Source organism: Biomphalaria glabrata, chromosome 8, assembly GCF_947242115.1.
Source record: "Biomphalaria glabrata chromosome 8, xgBioGlab47.1, whole genome shotgun sequence".
Taxonomy (NCBI): Eukaryota; Metazoa; Mollusca; class Gastropoda; family Planorbidae; genus Biomphalaria; species Biomphalaria glabrata.
Window position 1 is genome coordinate 27,877,192 of NC_074718.1, and position 25,804 is coordinate 27,902,995.

Consider the following 25,804-nt stretch of genomic DNA (forward strand, 5'->3'; position numbering starts at 1 on the left):
TTAGAAAAAATCAACTAATTAATTGATTACTTATTGATAATTCATAATAAATAAACCCTACATTATTGAGATATATGGTTATAAATGGGGAGTGCCTCCCCATAATTATGCTTTCTTTTTCCAAACAGTATTTATTAGATGAACAAATGGATTCTGTGGTACCAGTCATTGGCTAGGACGTAGTTTGATGGCTGACTCACGTGACCTTAATGGCATTCTAAAAGCAATGCACCCCCCCCCCCCAAAAAAAAAAAAAATAATAGAAAAAGTGTGGCTGCTGTTACAGACGAGAGCACCGACCAGGACCCACCGTAAAAGTGAATGAAATGGATATCTGAGAATGTTGGATTGAAGGGTGTGGTTGAAAGTACACTAACAGCACTGGAGCTGAGCAGGCAATCATCCCAGACATCGTCACACTTTACAACTCCGCGTCAACAATTGACGTTGTGAACATTTTGTAACTTTGTTACAGGAACAACGGCAACAAGATGGACGACTTACTGGACGTGATATAATAACATCAGGACATTCGTAATGTATTTGACTTGTCATGAACACATTTAATCGATATAATAATCAAATAGTTTTGCCCCATTCCTCTCTGGGAGTAGTTTCTTTATGCTCGGGTGTAAAAAGAAATCCACTTTGATGTCAAACAGCTCCTCAGAGGAAGTAGAACGCATCAATGATGTGAAACCTCAAACTTCTCCTATTCAATATCTATTCTTCCAATAAGAAAATCTGAACGTTTTGAACAAATAATTCCAGAAATAAATGAACAACTTTCAATGGAAAATATAATTTGATTTTATTATGAGAATGATATCAAAGCATGGACAGAATATCAGAAGGTACAGATTGACAGTGGTATTTTGTTTTTTGTTCGCGTCACATTCACATTGAGTTAATTTCATTCGTTTTTGTTTTCTTGGAGTTTCACCATGTTAAATGTTTTCTTTTTATCTTCAACATATCTTTCTCTCTCTCTCTCTCTCTCGCTCTCTCTCTTCCTCTCTCATACACACACAAGTGCCCTCCCTTTCTTTCCCTACTCTCTCTCTCTGTTATTTTTTCTGTCCTCACCTCACCACTTTGTCTTTTACTGGCCATTTTTGTTTGTACGAAGTATCTACATATTTACACACCCGAATTGTTTCAATCCACAAATTTAATATTTGTCTGATAGATAACAGTACACAAAGGAGAGTCACACATTCATTCTAAGTCATAGTTCTAAGTATATTCTATGTTTGTAACATTGAAAAAATATTTGTTCTTTATGATAAATAAAATCAAGATTTAGATAAATAATTAAATGTGTTTTTATTATGAAATACATAAACTGTGTAGGCTACTTTATTCATTTTAGTTTGACCTATTTATTTCTTGGAATTAACAAATTCACTCAACTAGTCGTTCTTTATAAATAAAATTTCAACTGCATAGCATTCTCACATTCACACATGTGGACATTCAACAATATCTGTACATTATTTAACAGTTTGATTATATTAACAGGTTGTTTAACAATAACAATTAAGTACCTATACACAAAAGTTCATTCCTATGTGGTATATTTCCATGAGAAGTGATACCCAGTATCATACCACTTCACGCCTGATACTTAACTAAAGCATAAGTTCAACAAAAATTTAGAATTTGAAGCATAAAACAAAGAAAAATAAATAGGTCCCAATGCAACATGAGACGTTATAAAAAGTTATAAATTATAACTTTGAATGATTACATCACAAAATGAAGGTGCGATCTAATGTCAGATATGTGTCTAACAGAGAAGGCTAGAGTTCGAATCCTGACATAGACTTAGAAATTTCAATATGAGATTTGAGTTAATAGCTCGGATAAACTTCCCCTGATATTCCTTCCCATTGCCAAAGAAATTGGACCAAATGGCAATGTGTTACTATGCTATAAGGATGAGCTGTCTTTGTTTAGCACTAGATAGGGTCATAGCACAAGATTCTCAGCTCTTTCTAAGACTGTCTTGCAAGGGAACGTACAAAGACCGGAGATAGACAAAAGTGACAAAATTAGCAACTGGAATGTAGGAAAACAGCAAAGAATGATTGGCATTGTTTGGCTAAATCACTTGTGGTCAACACTCCAACAGAAAAAAGATTTTTTTTAAAGTGTGTAAATGCGATATACAATTGTGTCATTGCTTTCAATAGAAATACATTTTAACATTCAAAATGCTGCCTGTTAAATAACGTATCGTATAGTTGAAATTGGTCGTTGTGCTGGCCAAATGACACCCTCGTTAACCGTAGGCCACAGAAACAGATGACCTTTACAACATCTGATCTAAAGACCACAAGGTCTGAAAGGGGAACTTTACTTTTTATAGTTAAAATTGCTTGATTGCAAAATAACGACTTAAAGAAAATAGTAAAACCATTTTGTCTTAACTTATCATTTCAACATAAACGTTAATAATATTCGTTTCTAACATTCAGTGTACTTTCTATAGTCGCGTTATCATAGAGTGGAACAAGTGGAATGTCAAGGAACGGTTTTGTTTCAGTCTCGCTATGATTTTATTATGGCAATTTTATATTTAAACAACCAAAACTAAAGGGTCCAACTGAGACGTAATAGCTATTTAGAAATATGGACCTAAACATTAGATTTTAGCACTGTAGTGTAAGTTATTGTACGGAGTCATATTTACCTAGTAGCTATTTGGAAATATGGACCTAAATATTGCCATATATATACATATGCAACAAGAACTGTAAATTGAATATTATATTATAACTGTATTTATATACAAATTAAAAAAAAATAATAACAACACAAATTTACACGAAACAGATTATTTTGACTAGTTTCTTTTATGTTGACAAAAATTATATTTTCTAGGAAGCTAATTGTTCGTCAATATTCATGTATTATTTGCATATCACTGCATGTTAAGCACTCAGTGCTTGCGGGAAAATACCAGTTTAAGTCACAGAAGATTCAAAAAGAAAGTGAGATCTACTCAAAAGATAAAGTCTCATAATTTGTTTTCATCTGGCCGTGAAAATTACGTTGCTTAAACAACATTATGTAAGTCATAAACTGGAACTTGAGGTTACATTGTCACTAGTCTGTACTATTTTTTTTTAGGAATAATTGGGGTAAGTAATATAATTAGAACTCCTTTTGCCTTTAATTATGAGTGAATAATTTCACCTATGCTATGTGCAGTCCTTTTAATAACAGCATTTAGCACTAGACGAAACGGATTTTTTTCTTATACTTCCACCTAGACTTGGAAATATTTGGATATCCGCTTATTCGGGAGCATTGCTTCATGTCCATTTCCGAGAAAGCATCTGGCTGCCGATGACTTAATGCATACATCAGAGTGTTGTCATTGTCCTCCTCCTCCTTTATGGGGCCAGTGGGCTACAATTAAAGGCTATGCCTTGGAAAGTGTTCATACAAACATGTCTTTGATTTCTCCCAAACTATTGAGTCTCGCAACATCGTCTGATGCTATGCTGTAACTTCCAGACGTTGTGGTGTTTAAGTCACTGTCATCGTCCAGATCATCGCCCACGGACGACGACGCTGGGCGGTACGCGACCTGTTTCTGTGGTGATGTTGGGTAGACAGCCGATAACCTGGCTTTGCTGTTCTGAGATGGTAGATGCGGGAGGACGCCGCTATCCGCATGATAAGGCCTGTGTGGTGGGTACAGGTTCGAGTGAGGGTGGGGTGCGTGAAGCTGATGTTGAGGTGGGTGCTGCTGATTTTGTCTCACCACGAGATCATATTTGTGGGTCATAGGTTGAGAGTAAGCAGAATTACTACCATTGTTGTTTATAATGTTAGTGCGGTTGGCTATCTGTGATGGCAAGGCAGGTGGTGGCGAGCGAAGTGGTGGTATATTATCGTAGCTGACGTGAGGGTCAAACCTCACGGTACTGTTCTTTGCCCTTGGTGGCGACTTGGACAGAGAAGGCCTCTGAGCCCGATTCTGCTGTGGAAAACTGGCCCTGACAACGCTCTGTCGGCTTGCCGCCGTGATGGCCAGAGGGACGGCATGCTCCACGGCCATAGAAGGCATGTTTGTCTGCTCCATGCTGTTGGACATATCTTCATCACTGCCGTGACCACTGTCTCCAGTGCTGGTTTCATTGGAGCTGGTACTGTGGAAGTCATCGTGCTTTGCTGCATTTGTTTCGGGCAACTACAAACAAAATACAAAAGGAAAAAAAGTTAGTATTTTCTTAGTAGTAATTAGTGAATCAAAATGGTTTTTATTACGACTACAAAAAAAACTAATGATAATAAAACAAAACAAAAAAAAATGTGGAGTTTCTAAACAGAAACGTTAACAGTGAAATAAGACTTCTGTCTGTCATGAAGTCGGTCCCGAATTTGAACCTTGTTCGCTGCCATCCGCTGAAGATTTGTAAGAGTTCCGGACTAGGGCGAAATAATATTCAGTTCATGAGTAACTTTCAGAACAAATCACACAAACACACACACACACATATTTTAAGACTATTAGTTTGTAAGTGAGGTTTTTAAAGTATCCATGTTATGTTGGTGAGGTGTAGTCAATTAGCTTCTAAACAAATTAGCCAAACTCACAGGTAGGGAAAAGGACTAGATGTAAAACGAGATAGTCGCAACTTCACGCTGTTCCATACAGTATTATGGGAAAGGAAAGGATGAACTAAGATTGACAATGAGTAAGAATAAATGTGACATGGCGCCGAAGTTATAAGATAATGAAATAGCATACACAAATACGAAATGACATTAACTCTTTTACGTCGTACTTTTTGAAATAAAATGTTCGAATCTGAACACACTGAAGAAGTAAAGAGTATAAGAATTAAAAGCTAGAGTTCAAAACTAACAAACATAGGCGCCCAATGGGCCTTCGTGTACCTTGGTGATAGCAGTTTTCGCTAAGAACACTTGGCCAGACGACGAGCCCGGGATGTTCATCATCTTATCACCAATAGAAACATTGGAAGGATCCTGGAGACTGTTACCATTTCCTTTGTGACTTTTCGGCTGCTGGTTCTGTTGTTGAAAGGAAGAGTTCAGATCGAGGCTTGGTGTAGGATCCTTAACACCAGTTATCTGAAAATGTAGAAACAGAAAGTAAAGTTAGACTGAAAGAAAACGGAACAAAGTATTATTAAGAGAGACGTGAGAATATCTAAAGTAGGGCCGCTCCTGCTGTCACAGACCAGGGCAGAGATCTAATCCTGGCAAAACACAGAAAGGAATGTAGTGAGGTTGTTGTAAGGTCGTGTGTGGTGCCCCAACAGTTCAACAGTAGGTTATGTAGACCAGCTCTTTACATACATCGCATTATTTAATCGCTTTATTCAATTTAAAACCTTCAAGTCATTGTAAGCTACAAGTCAATGTAAGCTACAAGTCAATGTAAGCTATAACAAATTAACATCGCCTTTGTTCAACAAAGAAATAATACATTTAAATAGAATGGGAACCAATGCATTGCCTATTAAATGTACTACTACCAACCGCCTTTACTTTTCACAAAATAATGTCAGGTACCCGTTAGAGCTGGGTGGCGCCCTAAATATTCCATCCCCAAGATTAGAACCCGCGCTTTACAGCTCAGCCACTGAGCTTAAACAATATCCTTAATAAATGTTATTTACTTTCCATTATATAAGATTTTTAGATTCATAGTCACTGATGACCAAACTAATATAATTACTATGAAAAGCAATACTTATCGCTTGACCTTATTCATCAATTGTTGATTTATAATGTAACTACTTATTAAAGCTGAATCAAATTGTATTGCAATGATGTTCTATAATGATTAAAGTATAAATATTATGTTTAATGAGCTTGAACCTAGACTATATTTCTACAATCTTCGTCAAACAAACAAAAACAAAAAAAAGATGAAGTAAAATTAATGAAATTCCGTTGTAAGTTTAGAATTTATCAAATACAGAATGCAAGGGTTTTCGCAGGACGAAAACAAAATCATATTTAAAAATTACTTTATAAAGGTGTACTAATATAAAATTTAAGGTAAAACAACCGTGATAGATAGAACGTTAGATTCAACATTTAAATGTGAAATTTTAGTGTAATATTTCTATCTTATTTTTTTTTATATTCTATTATAAATATATTCGCAGGGTGAAATCTAATTTGTATATTGTGTACAGTTTGAGAGAGCATGCTGAGTATATGTGTGTATGTTTAGTTACTAAGCTGAAGTTGTTGTTTTTTTTGTCGCTATCGACTATATCGCGGCTCTTTTAAGATTACGATGCCTAATGCAGTGGTGAAGGGGTTCAATAAACCCGGCCCACGACCATTAGGGCCCACAACCTGTAGCGTGGCAACAATGGCGCAACGGGGTTCATTTCGATTGAGCCCATTACTCATGACCATTGGGGCCCAAGTGATAACTTAGGGACGTATGACACCAAAGTGAACAGAAGAATAACACTTGTGTAAGAAGCGATTTAAAAAAATAGAATCCAATAAACTCCCTCAAAATGTCTTAAACTTTATACCAAAACTTTATATTCGTTTTAAAGCATTTATCCGTGTTTTAAGCTAGAGTCAGTATGACAGCAACCCAAATTACTGTCAGGTTTATTGTAATGGTGTCTAGCCCTGATCGTGCATTTAAGTTGAAAATATTTGCCAGATCGCTCCATTCTTTTTTTAATAGCATTACAGAAATTGGGGTGGGAAAAAAAGTGATAGTTTGGTTAACAAAAAAAAAAAAAAAAGTCTATTGGGATAGTCACGAATAAAAATTTCGACACAACTGCTATTTATTCAATTTTCTTAAAGCTCAATTTTTTGTTTTTTTCTGTCTTTAAAATAAAATTTTAATAAAGCCTTTTGAGTTCAATCTAGGATTGGTGTAAATTTAAAAAAAAAAGGCATAGGCATGATGTCTACTGTCGGAAAATAGGACAATCGAATGAACTATGAATAATTTCTGGTGTAGAATATTGTACATCATCCTACATCTAAAAAAAAAAGTAATAAAATCCCTATACTCTTTGAGATGATGAAAAAACAAAATTTGAGGATTGAACTGACTTTGGTGTTATAGTAATTAATCAACGAGCTGCTGCACTTACTGAAACAATAACAAACATTCGGTCATATTGTTCTGCTTAGTGTCCAGTACTAAATTGTAAGCGCGATCAACGTTGTAATGTTGGAAAGTGAGCAGCAAGATCTACATAAAGCAGAAAGTCAACTGAAGATCTGGAATCAAGTAAATCATTACAGAATGACTTTAAGAGTGTACAAATAGAGGCTGCTGAAGTAGCTGGGTCTTGATACAATTTTGTTTGTTTGTTTGTGTTCGCTCTATACAATTACGGAAAGTTGAAAGGCAATTCGATGAGCCTACTAAGAAGAGAAAATTCAAGAGAAGACTTTTCAACTCAACGTATTTGACCGAACTATTGATGCCATTGTTTCTCAAATAGGCCTACATGACAGATTTCATGGGCATAAAAACATTGTCAAAATGTTGAAGCCTAGTTTTGTAGATTTCATTTCAAGTGCAAACGGCAAAGAGTTAGATGATGTCAACATGCTTCTAGATTCATCTGAGCCAGATGATATTTCTATAGGATATTGCTCAGAGATGCAATCCTTAAAGGAAGCCTTTCATAACGACAAGTCTGTGTTTAATACGAAATGTGGCTGTTTATTTTTATAGACAACTACATGGAATACTTTTTTTCCCATATACAACCGCATTTTATCAGGTTTTCTAAACATTTTCCCAGCATGCATGTCAGTTCTCACTTTGTATCAGTTTGTTCAGCATGACGTCATTTTAGAAATTTCAATTGATCAAAAATTATTTTAAATTTTTCTATGATACAGAGCAAGTTGGTTTCACTTTGTGTTCTTTCATTGAGAAACAGACAACTGTTTAGAAACAGATGCACTGGTTACTGACTTTGTTACTTAGAAGGCCACAAAAAATGTTAGTAAATAAAAGTTAATCTATTTACTGTTAAATAATGGACGTAGAATCAGGTAATAGTTTGTATCAATGTTTAATAGATTTAAACGTAGAAATGTTTTCGGAATGTAAGTGTGTATAATGGGAAAAAGAACTCATAAGACATTTCTTTTGTCATTCGAAACGCATTGAAGTCGTTTAATATTGATAAGAAATTGTACAAACATGATTTTAAAGTCCCTATAACTTGTTGGAGTCTTAACTGAATCAAAAGTAATGACATAATTGGGCCTACTTGTTAAAAAAAAAACTACGTGTACACTACAGGGCTAGCTGGTGCATAGGACCATTGACCACTGGGGTAGTAATTTGCATACGGGCGAATGACTCTATGGACATACGGTCGAAGAAGGGGGCCTACCAAGATATTCTTGAACCCGGGCCCACGGATACTCTGCTACGCCACTGGCCTAATGCCTCAAACTGATATCAGTTCCCTAACTGGCGACACTGGTCAACTCCAGACATTCTACTATGCAAACACTCCATAGCCGGTATCCATTTCGGGTACCTTAGACTACTGATAGAACGAAGCTATATTGCAATCTATTTGTCTCATTTGTGATAGTTAAAACCAACGATGCTTAACCAAATGTTCTTCGGTCTGAGGTGATACACATTTGGCACATAAACATCTCAAAAAATCAAGTGAAGGTGAATTTAAGACACATTTCTGCTACGAGTAATTCGAATTCTGTGTGTGGATTTTGGTGGGCCGAATGCCATCGGTTTTTCGATTGCAGCTATGTTTCCCCCCTTGTCACTTCCCAAACAGGGAGTCAACCCTGAGCAAAACACAGAACCGGTGAAAAGAATATGGGGACCACGTCTTTGCAGCTAACGTGACAGGGATAATATTAAAATAAACATTTTATTTTTAAATATGGAATCGTAAGTAAAATAAAAAAACAACCTATAAATAATGTAACAGATAAAACTGAATCCTTCTTAAACTGTTATAAGAGTCATTAATATAAGGTCTTCATTAGCCGCCTCAGAAAATGCGGGGATTATCTTCCCTCCGGATGTTGATCGTCACGTCTGCCGATGTTTTCATTTGTGACTTGTGCGCGGGCCAAATACTGTCGGAAAGATTATTGTTAAAACGAAGGGGAGAAAGGCGCCTCTCCGAACGTGAGGATGAATAGATGAAGTCAAATTGTGTCCAGTGCGGACAAAGAAAGATGTGACAAGTAATCCCTGGGCCCAGTTGATACAACTTTTATCTAAACATCAAATTATCATTTTTTTTAGTTTTAGTTGTTGCAATGAAATTGACAAGTAATTACATTGCATGAAATCACGTGACAGGGGAAGATAATCAACAACTTTTTATTTATATATTTACAAAAAGAGGAAAAAAAAACGTAACAATATCACTTTTAATTAGGAACGTGATGTCTGGGCTGATGAAGTGGTTACAATGTCGTAACAGGCCCTAAAAGGGAAAAAAAAAGGGAAAAAAAATAATTTTTATAATGGTTCCAGTGTTCTTGTGGTCCGATAAAAAAAACTATTAGTGTTATGACCTAAATTTGATGAGTGTATCTGTAAAATAAACAGCCCGCTACCCAGCAAAATTGAATGGAATGGTTAAATTAAATGAAGGAACTTTAATTATATGAAGGATTATTTTATTACAGGATATCGATCTGAGTGATGGGAGTGGAGTGGAGTTGAAGATGTGTCAGACGTAACAATTGCGTTGTGAAGTTGTGGCTTTGTAGTCAAAAAGAATAAACGCATCTTTTTATATAGATATTTTGTTTCTTTCTTTCTTCAAATCTACATGACAACTACAGATATCCATGACACCCTATGTCAACGTATTTATTAGTATTATTATACTGTAGTTGTCTCACAAATTTGTCAATATCCAGTTCACTATTAGGTTTGCGTGGCCATGTGTAATACTGCACTCAAGCGTATTCCTCGAAACTAAAGACAATGCAACACATTTGTGTTCGTCTATTAATTAATTATTTTTGTTCTTAATGAAGATCGAACAGATAGAACGAAGAGCTTTTAATTTAGAGAGGCCCTTATTAAATATCTTCGGTTATTACGAAGCAGTCATAGTCTTGGGTTCATAAATGACCGTTAGCAGGATTGACCTAACTTTTTTTTTCAACATGGGGACATATTCATAACCGCAGCTCTTGTGTAACAAACACGTAAACCTCAAACACTACTTTAGAATAACGTACTGAGTTTGAGAACCTAATAGCACCGCGTCTGGGCCGGATATGGCCCGCGAGCCGCAGACTGGACAGCACTGATCTAAGGGTATATGGGTAAAAAAAGAAAATAGGTAGGCGAGGCGTGGAAAGAGGAAGGGAGAGAGAGAGAGAGAGAGAGAGAGAGAGATAGAAAGAGAGAGAGAGAGAGAGAGAGAGTTGGTAACCCATGGAATTCAATAAAGTCCACTGCACTACGTTTAAAATGTAATATAATTAGTCTTCCGAAAAGTGGCATGGTTACTTTAGCCATGTCTAAAGACCCCTTCATTCTTATTCAGACAAGTGTTCTCAAGCTGTCAAGCATGTAGTGCTCTTGTTGCAGGCAGGAAGGTTTCAAGAAACCGTAAACAGAGCGACACACGAGAAAACCAGTTCAAAGTCGCCTCTTACCCTCCTCACGTGGGGAGGGGGGGGGAGAAAATAGACTAAAATGACAGGGGCTAATACTCTGGATGACTGAAGAGAAGCCTACTCAAGTGACCGCTTACCTCACCTCACTGCCCGTAACAAAGTTTACTTTTTCTTTTTACAACACTTTGGTGGTTGTTCCTGGATGAGTGGACCGGACATTGTTGGTCGTTGGTCAACACACGCGTGTCGGATTTGCTCCCCCCCCCCCGGGCCCACACGTCTACGTCAAGGTATTTGAAGCCGGCTTAGAGTGGTCAACATAGAGAGTGGACTTCCCCTACTCCCCGCTCTTTCTACAGTTAAATAGAGCGCTCTGTTAATGTTCTGATAGGCCAAGGGAAGGAGCTGCCACGGACATGTATAATTGATTGTGTTTCTGTAATGTGCTTAAAGGGTCTTGTTTGTCTTGTCATGTATCACTGTCACGTGGTCAGGGCGACATCATTAGAATCAAACCGCGAATGATTTAGTCGACCGATGTAAATATGTCACAATACGCCGCGACGCTCTGAGCGCACAAACATTGGTAACGAGCCTCCGGAATTCCTTTCCTTTTTTTTTTCGTTTTTTTTCTTCTTAATTTTGCAATGCCAAAGAGTCGAAGTGGTCTACGTGGAATTGTAAATGTTAGTATCTCATTTGTTGCTTTGTATTATAGAATACTCGGATTTTAGTAAGAAGAATTCCTTTGTATGCACGGAGCCTGTCCAAACTTCAATATAAATGAACTTACAATATTAATAAATCTAACAGGATGTAATATTTCTAAAAAAAACAATAGAGCCATCGTTAATTTAATTTGTTTATTTTATATATTTGTTATATTTAATATGCTAGTTTTTATGTAGGCTTCCTTTAAATGTGAAACTATATGCGGCTGCAAAGTCTTCCACTATTGAAGTCCGGCACTGACTGACCAGCAAACATATATTACTGTCGTACCTCCTTCCGTTATTGGCTACGCTCTGAAGTCTTAGAGATCTAGGCACTTTAGAATTTTGCTGCATGGATACAATTTGTTATAGAAGTCTTTTAAACTATGATGTAAACCTTTCTGTCTTTTTTTAGGTAACCGAGGAGAGGAATAAAACATTATAAATTAAATTAGTTGCACACTTAATTAGTAGCACACTTAATTAGTAGCACACTTAATTAGTTGCACACTTAATTAGTAGCACACTTAATTAGTAGCACACTTAATTAGTAGCACACTTAATTAGTAGCACACTTAATTAGTAGCACACTTAATTAGTAGCACACTTAATTAGTAGCACACTTAATTAGTAGCACACTTAATTAGTAGCACACTTAATTAGTTGCACACTTAATTAGTAGCACACTTAATTAGTTGCACACTTAATTAGTAGCACACTTAATTAGTTGCACACTTAATTAGTAGCACACTTAATTAGTTGCACACTTAATTAGTAGCACACTTAATTAGTAGCACACTTAATTAGTTGCACACTTAATTAGTAGCACACTTAATTAGTTGCACACTTAATTAGTAGCACACTTAATTAGTTGCACACTTAATTAGTAGCACACTTAATTAGTAGCACACTTAATTAGTTGCACACTTAATTAGTAGCACACTTAATTAGTTGCACACTTAATTAGTAGCACACTTAATTAGTAGCACACTTAATTATTGTTAGACATTTGGTTAGTATAGAGACGCACTATAGTTGATGGACTTTGAACGCGACATGTAGTGGCGCCACGATGTAGTGGGTTCTAGTTTGTGCATGTTGTTATTAGTCAGTTGGTGTTAGGACTTCAAGGAGTGAACCTCGTAGTAGGGACAGAGACTCGTTTTGGTCTTTTCAGTATTAAACTTCATTCAGGTATCTAACGGTCTGGATTTAGTCCTTTAACCTTGTTACATGTGTAGGCATGGTTCTGTAGTACTTTTAACGCATCTAATACACCCGTACCAGAAACCCAGACATCTCCAGAGTAAAATTCATCAACAACTACAAGATCAAGGCCTATCACATTATGCTTTCTCTTTGTGTATAAAGTAATGAGAGGCTCAGTAGTCCACTAATTTATACGCTTGATCATTAACTTTTTGTCTTGGAATGTATTACTTTTATTCTTCTCCTGAAAGAGGCAGGCTAGATAGATGTTTCTTGTAGCACACTGTTAAACATACATTCGGTTCTGTAAAAAAATAACTTTTGTTTCTTGAAGTGACCTACTATTTCAATTGATTGTGATCTGCTTCAGTTTTCTCTCTCACCAGTCCTTGTTTATAGAATTCTCTCCCATGTGGCCTGTTAAGTGATTCCTGTGAGTATGTCGATTTTAATGTGTCTGATGCTGTGTCCCCTATCTGTCCTGGGTTTCGGGAAGCCTCAACAATTTTACAGTGAAATGAGCTAGTCTCCGTCTTACGGCGCCTTTATTTCTTTCATAAAATGTTGTAAAGTACACATGAAGTGTGTAACAGAAACTGCTGGATGAATGTATATTTTATGTGCTATCGTACACATTGTTTACTCTAATTATGTTTTTTTGTGTGTGTTGTTTTTTTGTAATGCACAATTGCAAAACAAATGTTCTCATGGATAATAAAGATTATTTTTTATTTCTATTAAAGAATGATGCTAAGAAAAGAGAAAAAAGTTCCCCTTCAGACCTTGTGATCTATAGAGCAGAGGATGTAAAGGACGTTTCTGTTGCCCACGATTAACGAGGGTGACATGTGGCCAGCACTACGACCCACCGACTTTACTTTTTCCCAACTAATGCCAAGTACTCATTAGAACTGGGTGGACTCAGAGGCGCCCTAAATATCCCGATAATCAAAATTCAAGTCTTCGCCGAGATTTGAACATAGAACCCCCGGTTCGGAAACCAAGCGCTTTACCACTTAGCCCCCACGCCGCAGAGGAAATCAGGCCTAAAATGTGGAGCTATTAAAACGTGTTAACAAATGTTTCTTTCAAAAACAACTCTATGGTGTTTCTATTAATGCCCATTCACCACGTAATTATCTCCTAGTGTGGGGACTAAAGGGAGCCTACCCCTGCAGCAAACTTTCATGATCTTTCCTATGAAATTAGTGACAAATATCGATGTATTTGATTTTAATCAGACTTAAAATTCAAACTTTTTCCCCCCTTAAGTTTTTAGTCCGTGTGTTATTTCGATGTTTGACCACGAACGTCTGACCCTCCCTGGCGACGGCCCGGTCCTCTTAACCCGCAGGTTAAATCGCCTTAAGTCACAATATGCCCCTCACAAATCTGCCAGATTTGTTCTTTGAGCAATGTGTGTCTAGGCCGGCCCCGTTCTATTGACACACTGGTGTGTCTGGTGGAGAAACGCCTCACAAAGAGCAAACTTTGTTTGGAAAATTGCAGTGCCCTGCCCACTGGTCAGTGTGTCCAGCAGAAAAAAAGAAAGGAAAACAAAACGGCTGGAAATATAATTTTTAGGGGGGGGGGGGAATATGATCTTGTATTGGTCAGTGCAGGTGAACAGCAACAGATTTCTCGCGTTTGTTTTTATTCATTGTTAGTGGGGCAAGAATTATTTGTTCACCATAGCGTGAAAAGAAGAAAGGCAAGTCTCAGTTGCAGCTGATACAATGTGCGAAATGTACTGATCAATTATCGTCTGCAAGTATCCACCCCATTAGAAATCATCTGAACAGATAGTAGAGACATTCTTTCGTTTATTTTTGCTCCGCCCTTTACATTTCAAAGTTTTCTGCCTTCATCTGTAGCCATAAAATTGATTCGCACTTTTTAACAAATTAAATGGAAATAAACAAATATGCTGGTAGAGCTTTTAAAAAAACTGAAGTGAATACCAACCGATTTAACAGACATGTAACAGTAGCATTAGATTTCATGTATTTAATTGCATCCTTTACTACATTACTAGACATCTATATTCATTTTTATGTATGTAAGAGTATATACTAGGAAAGCTGGTCAAATGACTACGGTTTCATTCACGGATGCGTAGTTAGTTAGTAATGTATTCTTGATGTTTAAATTATTATAATAGGACAGAACTCAAAATGCTGGAGTGTAAAAGGATTCAGTTGAGAGTTTTTGTTTTAGAAGTCAAGAGTCACTGACATTTTAGATTATATTCAACATCTTCTATATTAGTATGTATACATTCCCACAAGCCTAGTGATAGATCTTCCTAAGAAGCCAGGGGAATGCTGGGACAGTGGTAAATATGTTTTTCCTCATCTCTCTGTTTAAGTGTTTGTTGTGTAAAGAGAAACGCTGTCAGGGGCGCAGGGGACCTTGTGCAACTACCTCCAACCCATTCTGACGCCAACCAAGATATTTTATAAAGATTTACAAAGACAACGACATTTATTATTGTGTAAATACTTACAGCTAGGTCATACTGCTGTCTGCCATCTAGACTTGCGTGGACATGGTCCCGGCGGGACGAGGCGTACTTCCTCTGGTGATCCTGCCTCTTTAAAACACAGATGACCACCAGCACCGCTCCAGATACAATCACGGTAAAGCAGATGATGCAGGCGACTATAAGCACGTTCTGGTCGGCAATTACCTTCCCAGTGGAGGGTTCGGAACCGGACTGGACAACGAGAAGAAGCACTCTGGTTGACCACAGCGCAGGGTAACCCTGGTCAGTGACATTAATTGTGATGGCGTAGGTTCCGATGTCCCCCGCGACAATGTTCCTGTTGGGCATCAACTCACCACTGACTCTGGCGATTCTAAAGAGGTCAGAAGCATTACTTTCAGAAAGACTGTATATCAGAGCAGCATTTTTGCCTTCATCTGGGTCTTGAGCCTCTATTTTTAGTATCACGGTATCAGCAAATATTGGAATGTCAACAAACGCTGAAAAATTTTGATTTCCTGGAAAAACGAATTCTGGTTTATTGTCATTTTCATCCAAAATTTTCACGGTGACAAGAACAGAAGAGGACAATCGACGCTGTCCGTTATCTGTGGCTACAATATAGAAACTGTATAAACTTTTCATTTCCCGATCAAATTTTTCCAGTGATAGTACGCGTCCATCTTTGGTCACCGTGAAAGGAACTACAGGTTCCGTGGCAATCTTGGGCTGTAGAGAAAGAGTAATCACACCGCCTTCTTCCGTATCCGGGTCAGTTACAGTGAAATTTCCAACGATACTGTCTCGCTCTCGATTCTCGTAAATTTGAAACATGTAGAGATCTTGCGAGAATTTGGGCGCTACGTCGTTGATATCTCGTATTGTGACCACCACGCTGGCACTTCCGGTAAGTCTTGGGTTTCCGTTGTCCATCGCGAGCACCGTAAACTCATATCTTGATGCTTCTTCGTAATCAAATACTTTGTTAGCCTTGATCACCCCAGTACTTGCAGATATGATAAAACTTCCATCATCATCGGCAAGCCTGTATTCGATTCTAGCATTTTCACCTTCATCGGCGTCCAAAGCGTTTACAACGAGCACAGTATCGCTTTTCAGATTGTTTTCAATGATGCTGGCAGTGTATGTGGATTTCCCAAAGATCGGCTTATTGTCATTCATATCCCAGACGTGGATGACAATGCTAGCGGTACCGTTGAGACTAGGCGTACCGTGGTCCTGACATATTACAGTGACGCTAAAACTCCCATTACGCTCCCTGTCTAAGGGCCCAGCAAGTGTCAATTTGTAGGCCCCGGGGCCTAGCTGCTGGAGGAGAAAGTTTGGTTCAAGACTGGAGCATACGACGATTCCGTTCTGACCCGAATCTGGATCATCGACTGTAAGAACAGCCACGACTGTGCCAGCGCCCGCGATAACCTCGGGCACCCAGCCTGCTGGTAGATCATTGTTGGGCACTGGAGTCAACGTCAGAATGGGCTGGCTGTTTTCCGTGTCCAGTACGGAAATTTTTAATAACGACTGATTGAATCTCTGTGGGTAGCCCAAGTCTCGAGCGTCAATCAAAACCTGGTATTCTCCACTCGGCAATGGCTTCTTCAGGAAAACAACGCCCGATGTGCTGTTGACGTCAATCTTGTCTCGTAAATCAAACTTGTTGGGTGGCTGAAACGTACTGAGGCTGTAGATGACTTTACCATTGTCGCCCGTATCGAGATCCGTGGCACTGACGGTTAGAACATTGTATCCCGTACCCGCTGTCTCGTTGAAGCTGGCGGCGTAGATGGTGCTCGAGAATACGGGACTGTTGTCGTTGAAGTCATCCACCACCACGTTCACCGTTAAGGTTCCACTTCTCTGGGGAGTGCCGCCATCCTTGGCCACCACGATTAGTTTATAAGAGTCTATGGTCTCGCGATCGAGGTTCTGTTTTGTCACAAGGTAAACTTGCGACGTCCCCACCTGGTTCTGAATGACAGCCAATCTAAAAGTATCGCTCTCGGGTTCTATTCCGTAACTGCTGACGCCGTTTTCCGCGCTGAGATCTAGATCAGTGGCGGGACTCAACGAAAAAGAAGAACCAACTGGGGCCGCCTCGCTAATGTGCACATCCATGGAGCTGTCCTTGAACGTTGGGCTGTTGTCGTTAATATCCGTAATGACAACTTTCACGGCAACTCTGGTAAAGAAGTTGCTGCTTCCAGTAACTGCAACGGCAAAGTTGAGTTCACACAAATCGCTGGTGGGGCAAGCCTTTTCTTTGTCAACCCTGACTCCGAACGTCACATTTCCGGAGAAAGGATCAATTCTGAACAAATCACCATTTTTGTTGCCGCTGTCAGAAAGAATGTTGTACCTCAAGCTAGCGCGGTCAGTGTCTCCAATGAATGCAGTTAAGCTAGGGCTTGTTGCAACACTGCCAACGAACTGACCAGCACTTTGCTCCTCTGGCTGAGTGAACACCACATCCTGAAGCTGGGCATTGGTCGAGGAAAATAGCATACCCAGAGTCAAAATTTCCAGAATCATGAGATTCATCTTAAGACTTTTTCAGACTTAATTATAAATGTCATCAGCAATTCTTGCTTGTTACTTTGTAAGGATGCCCATAATCTCGATTATTGACATATTAGTTTTGATTCCGTAGTTTATCTATTTCCCTCCGGATTATTATTCCTATTTGAATGTTATCCTCTATGATAACATTTTATGAACTTATAAAATAAAAACTACTCCAATTAAAAACAGTTTAAAGTGTCTCATTAATGCAGTCAACTCTCTAGCCTGTGACCCAATATTGAAGGATGAACACAGATATTGTCCCAGAATTGGTCTCCTTGAATGCTGTCTCTAGTGACTCTTGCTCAGAATTCCTTTTTCTTATCAAACTTTGAACGTAGGTATTTGAACTGAAAAATAAAACATATGAAATATTTTTTTAAACAAAGCTTTTTTATGAATTAGTCTAAAACAGTGGTGTATTTAATTTTTTTATTAATAGATCTAGACCAAGAACAATAAATCTGTGCGGTTAATACTATTTTTACCAAATGTTTCTAATTAGCGCTAGTTTTGTGCTTTGAGCTTTCCCAACACGTTATGGTCTAATCACTTCTCTGGTCCAGTTGGGAACATGAAAAGGGTGGGGGGGGGAGGGTAGAAATGGAGATCTGGTTGGATTTTACCCTAATTGGGTTTTAAACGCAATAAAAAATAAAAAAAAGGGGGGGGGGGAACGGCCTGAATTCGAAATCGCGGCTCACGCCTCTTCGGGCAGACATGCTAACCCCCTCTGCTAGGGAGGTGCTTATCTGAAGGCAGTACCACACAGTAGACTTAGTTGAAGGTAACTTTCAAGTCACCACAATAAGAAAACAAAAAAAAAACTATACAAATACTGACACCAATACATGAACCAGAAATCCATAGAGTCCACACGTAGGCCTACAGTCCATAAACATTAAAAACAAAATGTTAGATTAAACAAACAAAAAATAGTACAACTTTTAGATTAAACAGGCTATTTTCTTTTATTCTTTTGCCTTTGATACATGAGCCATTTACATTTTAATTTTGGACCTAACATGTAAGATAGTAGAGCAATCAGTTATGTACTTTCTTGTATTTCAAAAAGAAAACATTAAAGTGTTTACATTTCTCTCTTTACAACAAATCAACAAATTGTCAAACATTGTAAAGAAAACAACTATCAGCGTTCAAGTGCCAGGACAAAAGACTTGACACTCGTCACCATTGCCTAAACAAACTTGATGTCCGCAGACCTTCAAGTGGAACACATTGCAGTTAGGACAACTAATTTAGAACATGAAAAACACAGTCTGAATAGGTCATTATGGAAACGGAAACAGCTAGCTCTAGTAATCAGGAGGGTCCAACGTCCACTCGGTCCGAGTGTCAGGTCTTTTCACGTACGTGAATTGCCTGTCCGTCCACTGTCAGTCAATGTCTGTGTGTGTTTGGACGGTGTGGTCATTGTTGCTGCCTGCCCTCAAGCCTCTGTTCGTCACAGACAAGTCCACGTAAATGTGTTTTTGTTGAACGTAGTCAGGGCAACAACATTCCGATGACCACTGCAGTGACCAGACCTTAGTTAGGATGTTTTCTTTGTCATCTGCCACCTGCAACATCTTCTACCACTACAATGACACTTGATATGAGAATCTCATTTAGAGAAATATAATAAGAGGGAGTTTGGTTTCCATGGGAACCTTTGCAATGTCTGCAACGTTATCTGAACGTTGACTGGTTATAAGTATTCTTCTCCCTTCTCCCCCCCCCCCACCCTCACCCACTAGTGGTTGGACCATATCGCGCTGCTAAAAAGCATTAAATTGCTCTATACAAAAACAATTGGTACAAGTATTTCCAATCGCACACAATTTATTATTGTTAGTCTAGATCTAATGTGGTGCCCGAGGAGTTAAACAAACTAAGCCAGATGTGAAGGTGAAGATGTATTGAAAACGTTATGACATAACTGAGTCAAACTAAATGATATAATTACAATTAATATACGCTTTTTTTTTCTTTCTAAATTGTTTTTTTTTATATTTTACTAGTTCACAGTATCGGATACCAAATGTTTGGACAATCAGTGAGTGAGGTTTGTAATGTGCAACCTGAGGAAATTGTGACATTTCTGCTGCAGCCTCTTCTGAATTCCTTTTAACTTTTAGCAAAACTTCTTAATTTCTTTTTAAGAAAGGGGGGGGGGGGAAGGAGTATGCGAAGCGTATTTTCTTTATTTAGTAGTTCAAATCGTTACGCGAAATATACGTTTATTGTTACTGTATATCATCACGGAATGTCTGGAAACAAAAGTTGTGTCTTAAAAATCAATCTTCTTTAAATAGGTGCGCATAATGGTATAATAGTGATTTACTCAAGTTTCAACAAGATAAGAAATACCAAAAATACTTTTAAAAAAAGAAGCTATTATTAGCTGTAATTGTATCAATTAGTTTGGATCAGTCATGTAAATAAATTTGTAATAGCTTTCTAACATAACAATAATAAATCTGTACAATTAGAGATCCTTTTACCAAATTGTTTTTGTTTAGCGCAATTTCGTGTTTTTAGCTTTGTCAATGGGCTATGATCCTACCACTTATCTGGACCAGTTGGAACAAAGAGGGGTGAGGGTTGGAGAAAAGGGGGTATTTTGGTAAGGTTACATTCTATACAAAATACATTTTATTTTTTTTAAAATTGTGCGAATTGAATTTGAACTCGATGGACTCAAGCCTCCTCAAGCCAACATACTAACCACTGTGTCAGCGAATTGCTTATAAAAATAAAAGGTTTTATAGTTATTTATTGTTAGCTTCAAACTTAGAAGTGGCGACCTACATAATGTAAAGGGGGCTCATTCAAATTTTACCATCACATCAGACAAGTACAATTTCTTTCCCTTGCAAGATTAGTGTCAAATTTGGAGTCCATTCACACACACACACACACACACTCGTCTTTTCAAGGTTATTGCAGACAATTTACATAAAAAAAACAACAACTGGACATCTAAGAAAGTAAAGGACCGAGAAAGGAGAAAACGGGAGGGGACGGGAGGGGGCTACGACTGAAGAGACCGAAGCATCATTTCCCGCCCCAGCAACTCCCACTTGCATTCAGAAAACTAAATGTCCATTAACAAGTCTAGCCCTCCCCCATTTTTCCATCCCTTTCCCTCTGTCTCTCCTCGTCACTATCCCATTACCGAGAGGTCAGTATTCTAAGACTCTGACAAGTGATTGACCACTGAATGGACTCAAAATGGACAGGTCTGACATTTAATTTGTGGGCCCCGCTAATCGCCTGAAACTAACTCTAAATAAACATTTTTATTACATTGAGTGAGGTAGGAGTCGTTGGCGGAACCTTGGGTGGGTTCACTCTAAAGTTAAGAGAATTAAATATGACTTGTTTGTCCCCTTTGTACAATACATAAAGAGTGCCTTTAAAACAGATTTAGTTCAGCTTAAACAACAACAACAACAACAACAACAACAACAACAACAACAACAACTGTATACATCCATATTCCAGGGTCAGCGTCGTACTCAACAAGAAAAACAAAAAAGTGTAATTATTTGTGAGATGTGAAAGAAAATACAGGTCGGAGATGGGTCAACGTAGTAACAAGAAATGTTGCACTCGTAGCGTATTTCTGGCCTCGGTCTTATGGTATATTTGTGCCTGCTTCTGGTTCTAGTTACAATCATACATAATTGAAACCATTATGACAGTAATACACCTATTCAGCCACGCGAAACACTTGGGTTAGCGGGACACAGTTTGAGAAACACTGCTCCAAGTTATACAATGTCATATTCTCTGTTTTTATGTTCAACCAAAAAAAAAAAAAACAACAAAATGCCAAAGTTTCAGATCAGTAGAGAAATATGTCCACAACTTTCTGCCATCTTTCTCTCTTTTCACCCCTTCTCTCTATCTCTTCCTTCTCATGTACATTCCATCCCCCAGCAAGCGTCTTAATACTGTTACGTATTTCTGAATCTTCTGGCTAGATGTATTAGTTGGCACACAAATAAAAACACTGTAAAGAACTTGACGACTAAACTTGCAGTTTCATATAACTTTAATGACTATTAACTCTAACATTACTGTAACATGTAGCGTAGAAGACTGTACAATATCTGTCAGTTTACAGTTAGCTATACTTCGTTGTAATTCATCTCTTCACTTCGTTGCAATTCGTCTCTTCTCAACTTCCATCGAGCCGTATTCCACAGAACAGACCAACGACACACTTCCCAGTGTCGCTCCAGGTCTCCAAAACTGAACCAAGTCGTAACAGACCAACGACACACTTCCCAGTGTCGCTCCAGGTCTCCCAAAGCTGAACCAAGTCGTACTCAAGTCTACCGAATCAGAGCCGCACAAGTCTTACATCGACTGTATCGACTGTAACGGCTCAAGTCCACTGTAGTTTGCTGTATAGACTTTAACGACAGTAGTCCACTCCAGTTAACTCTACCCTAGTTAACTTGCATCGAGTCGTACACATTTCTCTTCCACAGAGCCGCACACGTCTTACATAGTCTGTATCGACTGTAACGGCTCACTCACGACTCCATACGACTCCATACGACTGACTTTCACATTAACTCTCTGGCTTATATAGAGTCCCTAATCGCTTGTCCAAAGTTGCACAAACACGGCTAGTATTCTCTGAAATAACACGTGAGGAAACGTCACATCCTGTCTCTATTTATACACGTAGATTCCAGAAAACACTCGATGCAGTGTCATCAAGTCGGGGTCACACGTAGTGACCTTTATCTGTCACTGTTCATTAGTAACTGTCCCTCTACTTAGATCTATTCGTCCCCTGGAACAACACGTGAGGACACGTCACATCCTGTCTTTGTTTGTACATGTAGATTCCAGGGAACACTAGCTGCTGTGTCATCTCGCCGGGGTCATACGTTGACCTCTACCTATCACTGTTCATTTGTAACACTGCCCCCTTCTTAGATCTGTTCGTCCCGAACAGATTCTACTTCATCACGATACTGATGAAATCGATCGACGATCAATTAGGAAGCTTTGGTGGTTGCCCCCTTCTCAGAGATGTTCTTTCAATCTGGCAGTTGTCCATCTTCTTTCCATAGAAGAATGGGAGCCAAATCCTCATTTTTCAGCAGTTCCTCACAAATGTTTTCATCAATCTTGGTATGGAAACATCGACCTTCAGATGACGACATTGGGCACTCTTGTCGAGAAAATTCATCAGCATTCTAACGAGTTCGTGCTTCACTGGCTGAGTTTTATATTTTCAAGCATCTTTTTACAGATGGGTTAGGCTTTTTCCAGAGCTTCTTCAGAGATGACCAGGTTCATTACAGTACAGCAATATTCACATGTTCTTCTTACAACAGCAACTGACTTTGGGTTTGTACGATGCCTGTTGGGTTGATCTTCTTGTACAGTTCTGTCACAGATGGTTACTCACTACAGTTCTGACATCTTAAACTACTTCTTTTCTGTCCTTCTTGCTTCTGACTTAATTAGCGTTCTTCTAAAACCTCTGTTATACTTCATCAAACCTATTCTAATGAGGAATGTTCTTAGATTATTCTTTAGTGGCTTCACACTTTCAACTGATAGTAAGGTTTTCTTCTTTGGTCTGATGGTTCTGGACAGAATCTTTCTAACAACATGGGCTATGGAGTTTCATTAGTGCAGGTGGGGGTTTATCAGTGGAAGAAGTGGTGGGCTTGTTTTCTAACAACATGGGCTGTGGAGTTTCATCAGTGCAGGTGGGGGTCTATCAGTGGGAGAAGGGGTGGGTTTGTATCTTGATCTTGTTGGAGCCATCCACGTTGCCCTCTGCATGTGTCGCTTTCTCCGCCTCCTCCTTAATTTGATATTTCTTTGGTTGCGTTGATGTCGTTGTCGTTGGCTTGCTTTCTTGTCGATCAATGCTGATGGCAGCCTCTTAGCACATAGGAAGGTATGGCATTTCATAGCTGTAGTCATCAAGACTGTAGATCTAACAAGTTGCTTCAGCATTATTCTTCGATGTGTGCTTTGCGAATGAGCTGCAAGTCCACTTGAAGGCAAGTTGTCAAACACGTCATCACCTTCATCCGAGTCTAGAGGACTCGACTGTGGGGCAGGTTGATAACATTCAACGTGCAAAGGTCCATCAACTTCAGCATCAGATTCTATTGTGTTTCCTTGACTTTCACCAGGGCTTCTCGCGCTGATCTTGACAGCTGGACATGCTTCTGTTAAGTCCAGACCTTGCTGGTGTATTTCTTGGCATTCACAGTCTTCTTGTAAAGCTACGTACGTACAGTTCTTGTCAAACACATGGGTGCAATAATCAAGCTTCGAGTTCCTCTCGTAGACACTGGCAGATAGACAGAAGTCTTTAAGGCCCACAGCAACAGGCTTGGACTCAGACCCAACGTTGTCTTGATCTGTTTGGCTGGTTGAGATACTCATATCGGGTATATCCGTAGCTAAAGCTTCGGTCAAACTATAGGTCTCTTCTATTGTTTCTTCAGCCGTCTCATTCTGCTTTTCGTTGAAATAGTAACAGCTACCGTCTCTTTTCATGTCTTGTGGGCCACATTTGTTTGGTTTGCTATCACAGTCACAGACAGCACAACCATCACCAGCATCCCTATCGTAATTGTCTGTATCGCCACATACTTGGTTGGACAATTGTTCGCTGTTCATCAATGGTGTAGCCCTTTCATCAGTCGACTCAATCTGATACTGCAGGATGACCAGTAGCTCGTTAATCAGGATTCTCGTTTGATCTTTTATCGTATTTGTTTGTTCTTCTGTCTTGTTGGGCGTGGTAGCTATTTGTTCATTCTCATTCATGACTTTGATCAACTGGTTAAATGAAGAAAATCTGGTGTTGATTTCTGATTCTATGTTCTTAATGCTCTCTTTCACCGAGTTCATTTTGTATTGCAAAGTTCTCAGGAGCTCCGTCATATTAGGTTTGATTTCAAATTGACAAGTGTCCGGATTCTCATCTTCCTCCAACAGGGCTTGTCTGAGACGTGCTGTTAGCGTTTCCTTATTTCCGTTAAGCTGTAGACCTCTTTCTCGAAGCTCTTGTCTAAGGTCTTTCATGTCAAGTTCATTAAGAAGTTTGGTGGAACACATTCTAGCCAGAAAGATCCCACTTCTGACACCAATTGTTACGTATTTCTGAATCTTCTGGCTAGATGTATTAGTTGGCACACAAATAAAAACACTGTAAAGAACTTGACGACTAAACTTGCAGTTTCATATAACTTTAATGACTATTAACTCTAACATTACTGTAACATGTAGCGTAGAAGACTGTACAATATCTGTCAGTTTACAGTTAGCTATACTTCGTTGTAATTCATCTCTTCACTTCGTTGCAATTCGTCTCTTCTCAACTTCCATCGAGCCGTATTCCACAGAACAGACCAACGACACACTTCCCAGTGTCGCTCCAGGTCTCCAAAACTGAACCAAGTCGTAACAGACCAACGACACACTTCCCAGTGTCGCTCCAGGTCTCCCAAAGCTGAACCAAGTCGTACTCAAGTCTACCGAATCAGAGCCGCACAAGTCTTACATCGACTGTATCGACTGTAACGGCTCAAGTCCACTGTAGTTTGCTGTATAGACTTTAACGACAGTAGTCCACTCCAGTTAACTCTACCCTAGTTAACTTGCATCGAGTCGTACAAATTTCTCTTCCACAGAGCCGCACACGTCTTACATAGTCTGTATCGACTGTAACGGCTCACTCACGACTCCATACGACTCCATACGACTGACTTTCACATTAACTCTCTGGCTTATATAGAGTCCCTAATCGCTTGTCCAAAGTTGCACAAACACGGCTAGTATTCTCTGAAATAACACGTGAGGAAACGTCACATCCTGTCTCTATTTATACACGTAGATTCCAGAAAACACTCGATGCAGTGTCATCAAGTCGGGGTCACACGTAGTGACCTTTATCTGTCACTGTTCATTAGTAACTGTCCCTCTACTTAGATCTATTCGTCCCCTGGAACAACACGTGAGGACACGTCACATCCTGTCTTTGTTTGTACATGTAGATTCCAGGGAACACTAGCTGCTGTGTCATCTCGCCGGGGTCATACGTTGACCTCTACCTATCACTGTTCATTTGTAACAATACTATTAGGCCGAAGTACTAAGTTACGACCTAAAAATGGACCTCAATAAATTGAAAGGGTCACAA

At 38.9% G+C, this 25,804-nt stretch overlaps 1 protein-coding gene across 1 annotated transcript in view; it reads right to left on the reverse strand.

Annotated features, from left to right (window-relative positions):
* Nucleotides 1–794: 794 nt before the first annotated feature.
* Nucleotides 795–25,804, reverse strand: part of LOC106074552 (protocadherin-9-like) — a 47,174-nt gene continuing 22,164 nt past the window's right edge. Inside the window, exons 2-4 of the mRNA XM_056038621.1 lie at nucleotides 15,049–17,957; nucleotides 4,915–5,112; nucleotides 795–4,204 (exon numbers count right to left, since the gene is read on the reverse strand). Coding sequence (XP_055894596.1) covers nucleotides 3,449–4,204; nucleotides 4,915–5,112; nucleotides 15,049–17,586 — 3,492 coding nt within the window. The 5' untranslated portion in view covers nucleotides 17,587–17,957 and the 3' untranslated portion in view covers nucleotides 795–3,448. The remainder of the gene's footprint in view (nucleotides 4,205–4,914; nucleotides 5,113–15,048; nucleotides 17,958–25,804) is intronic.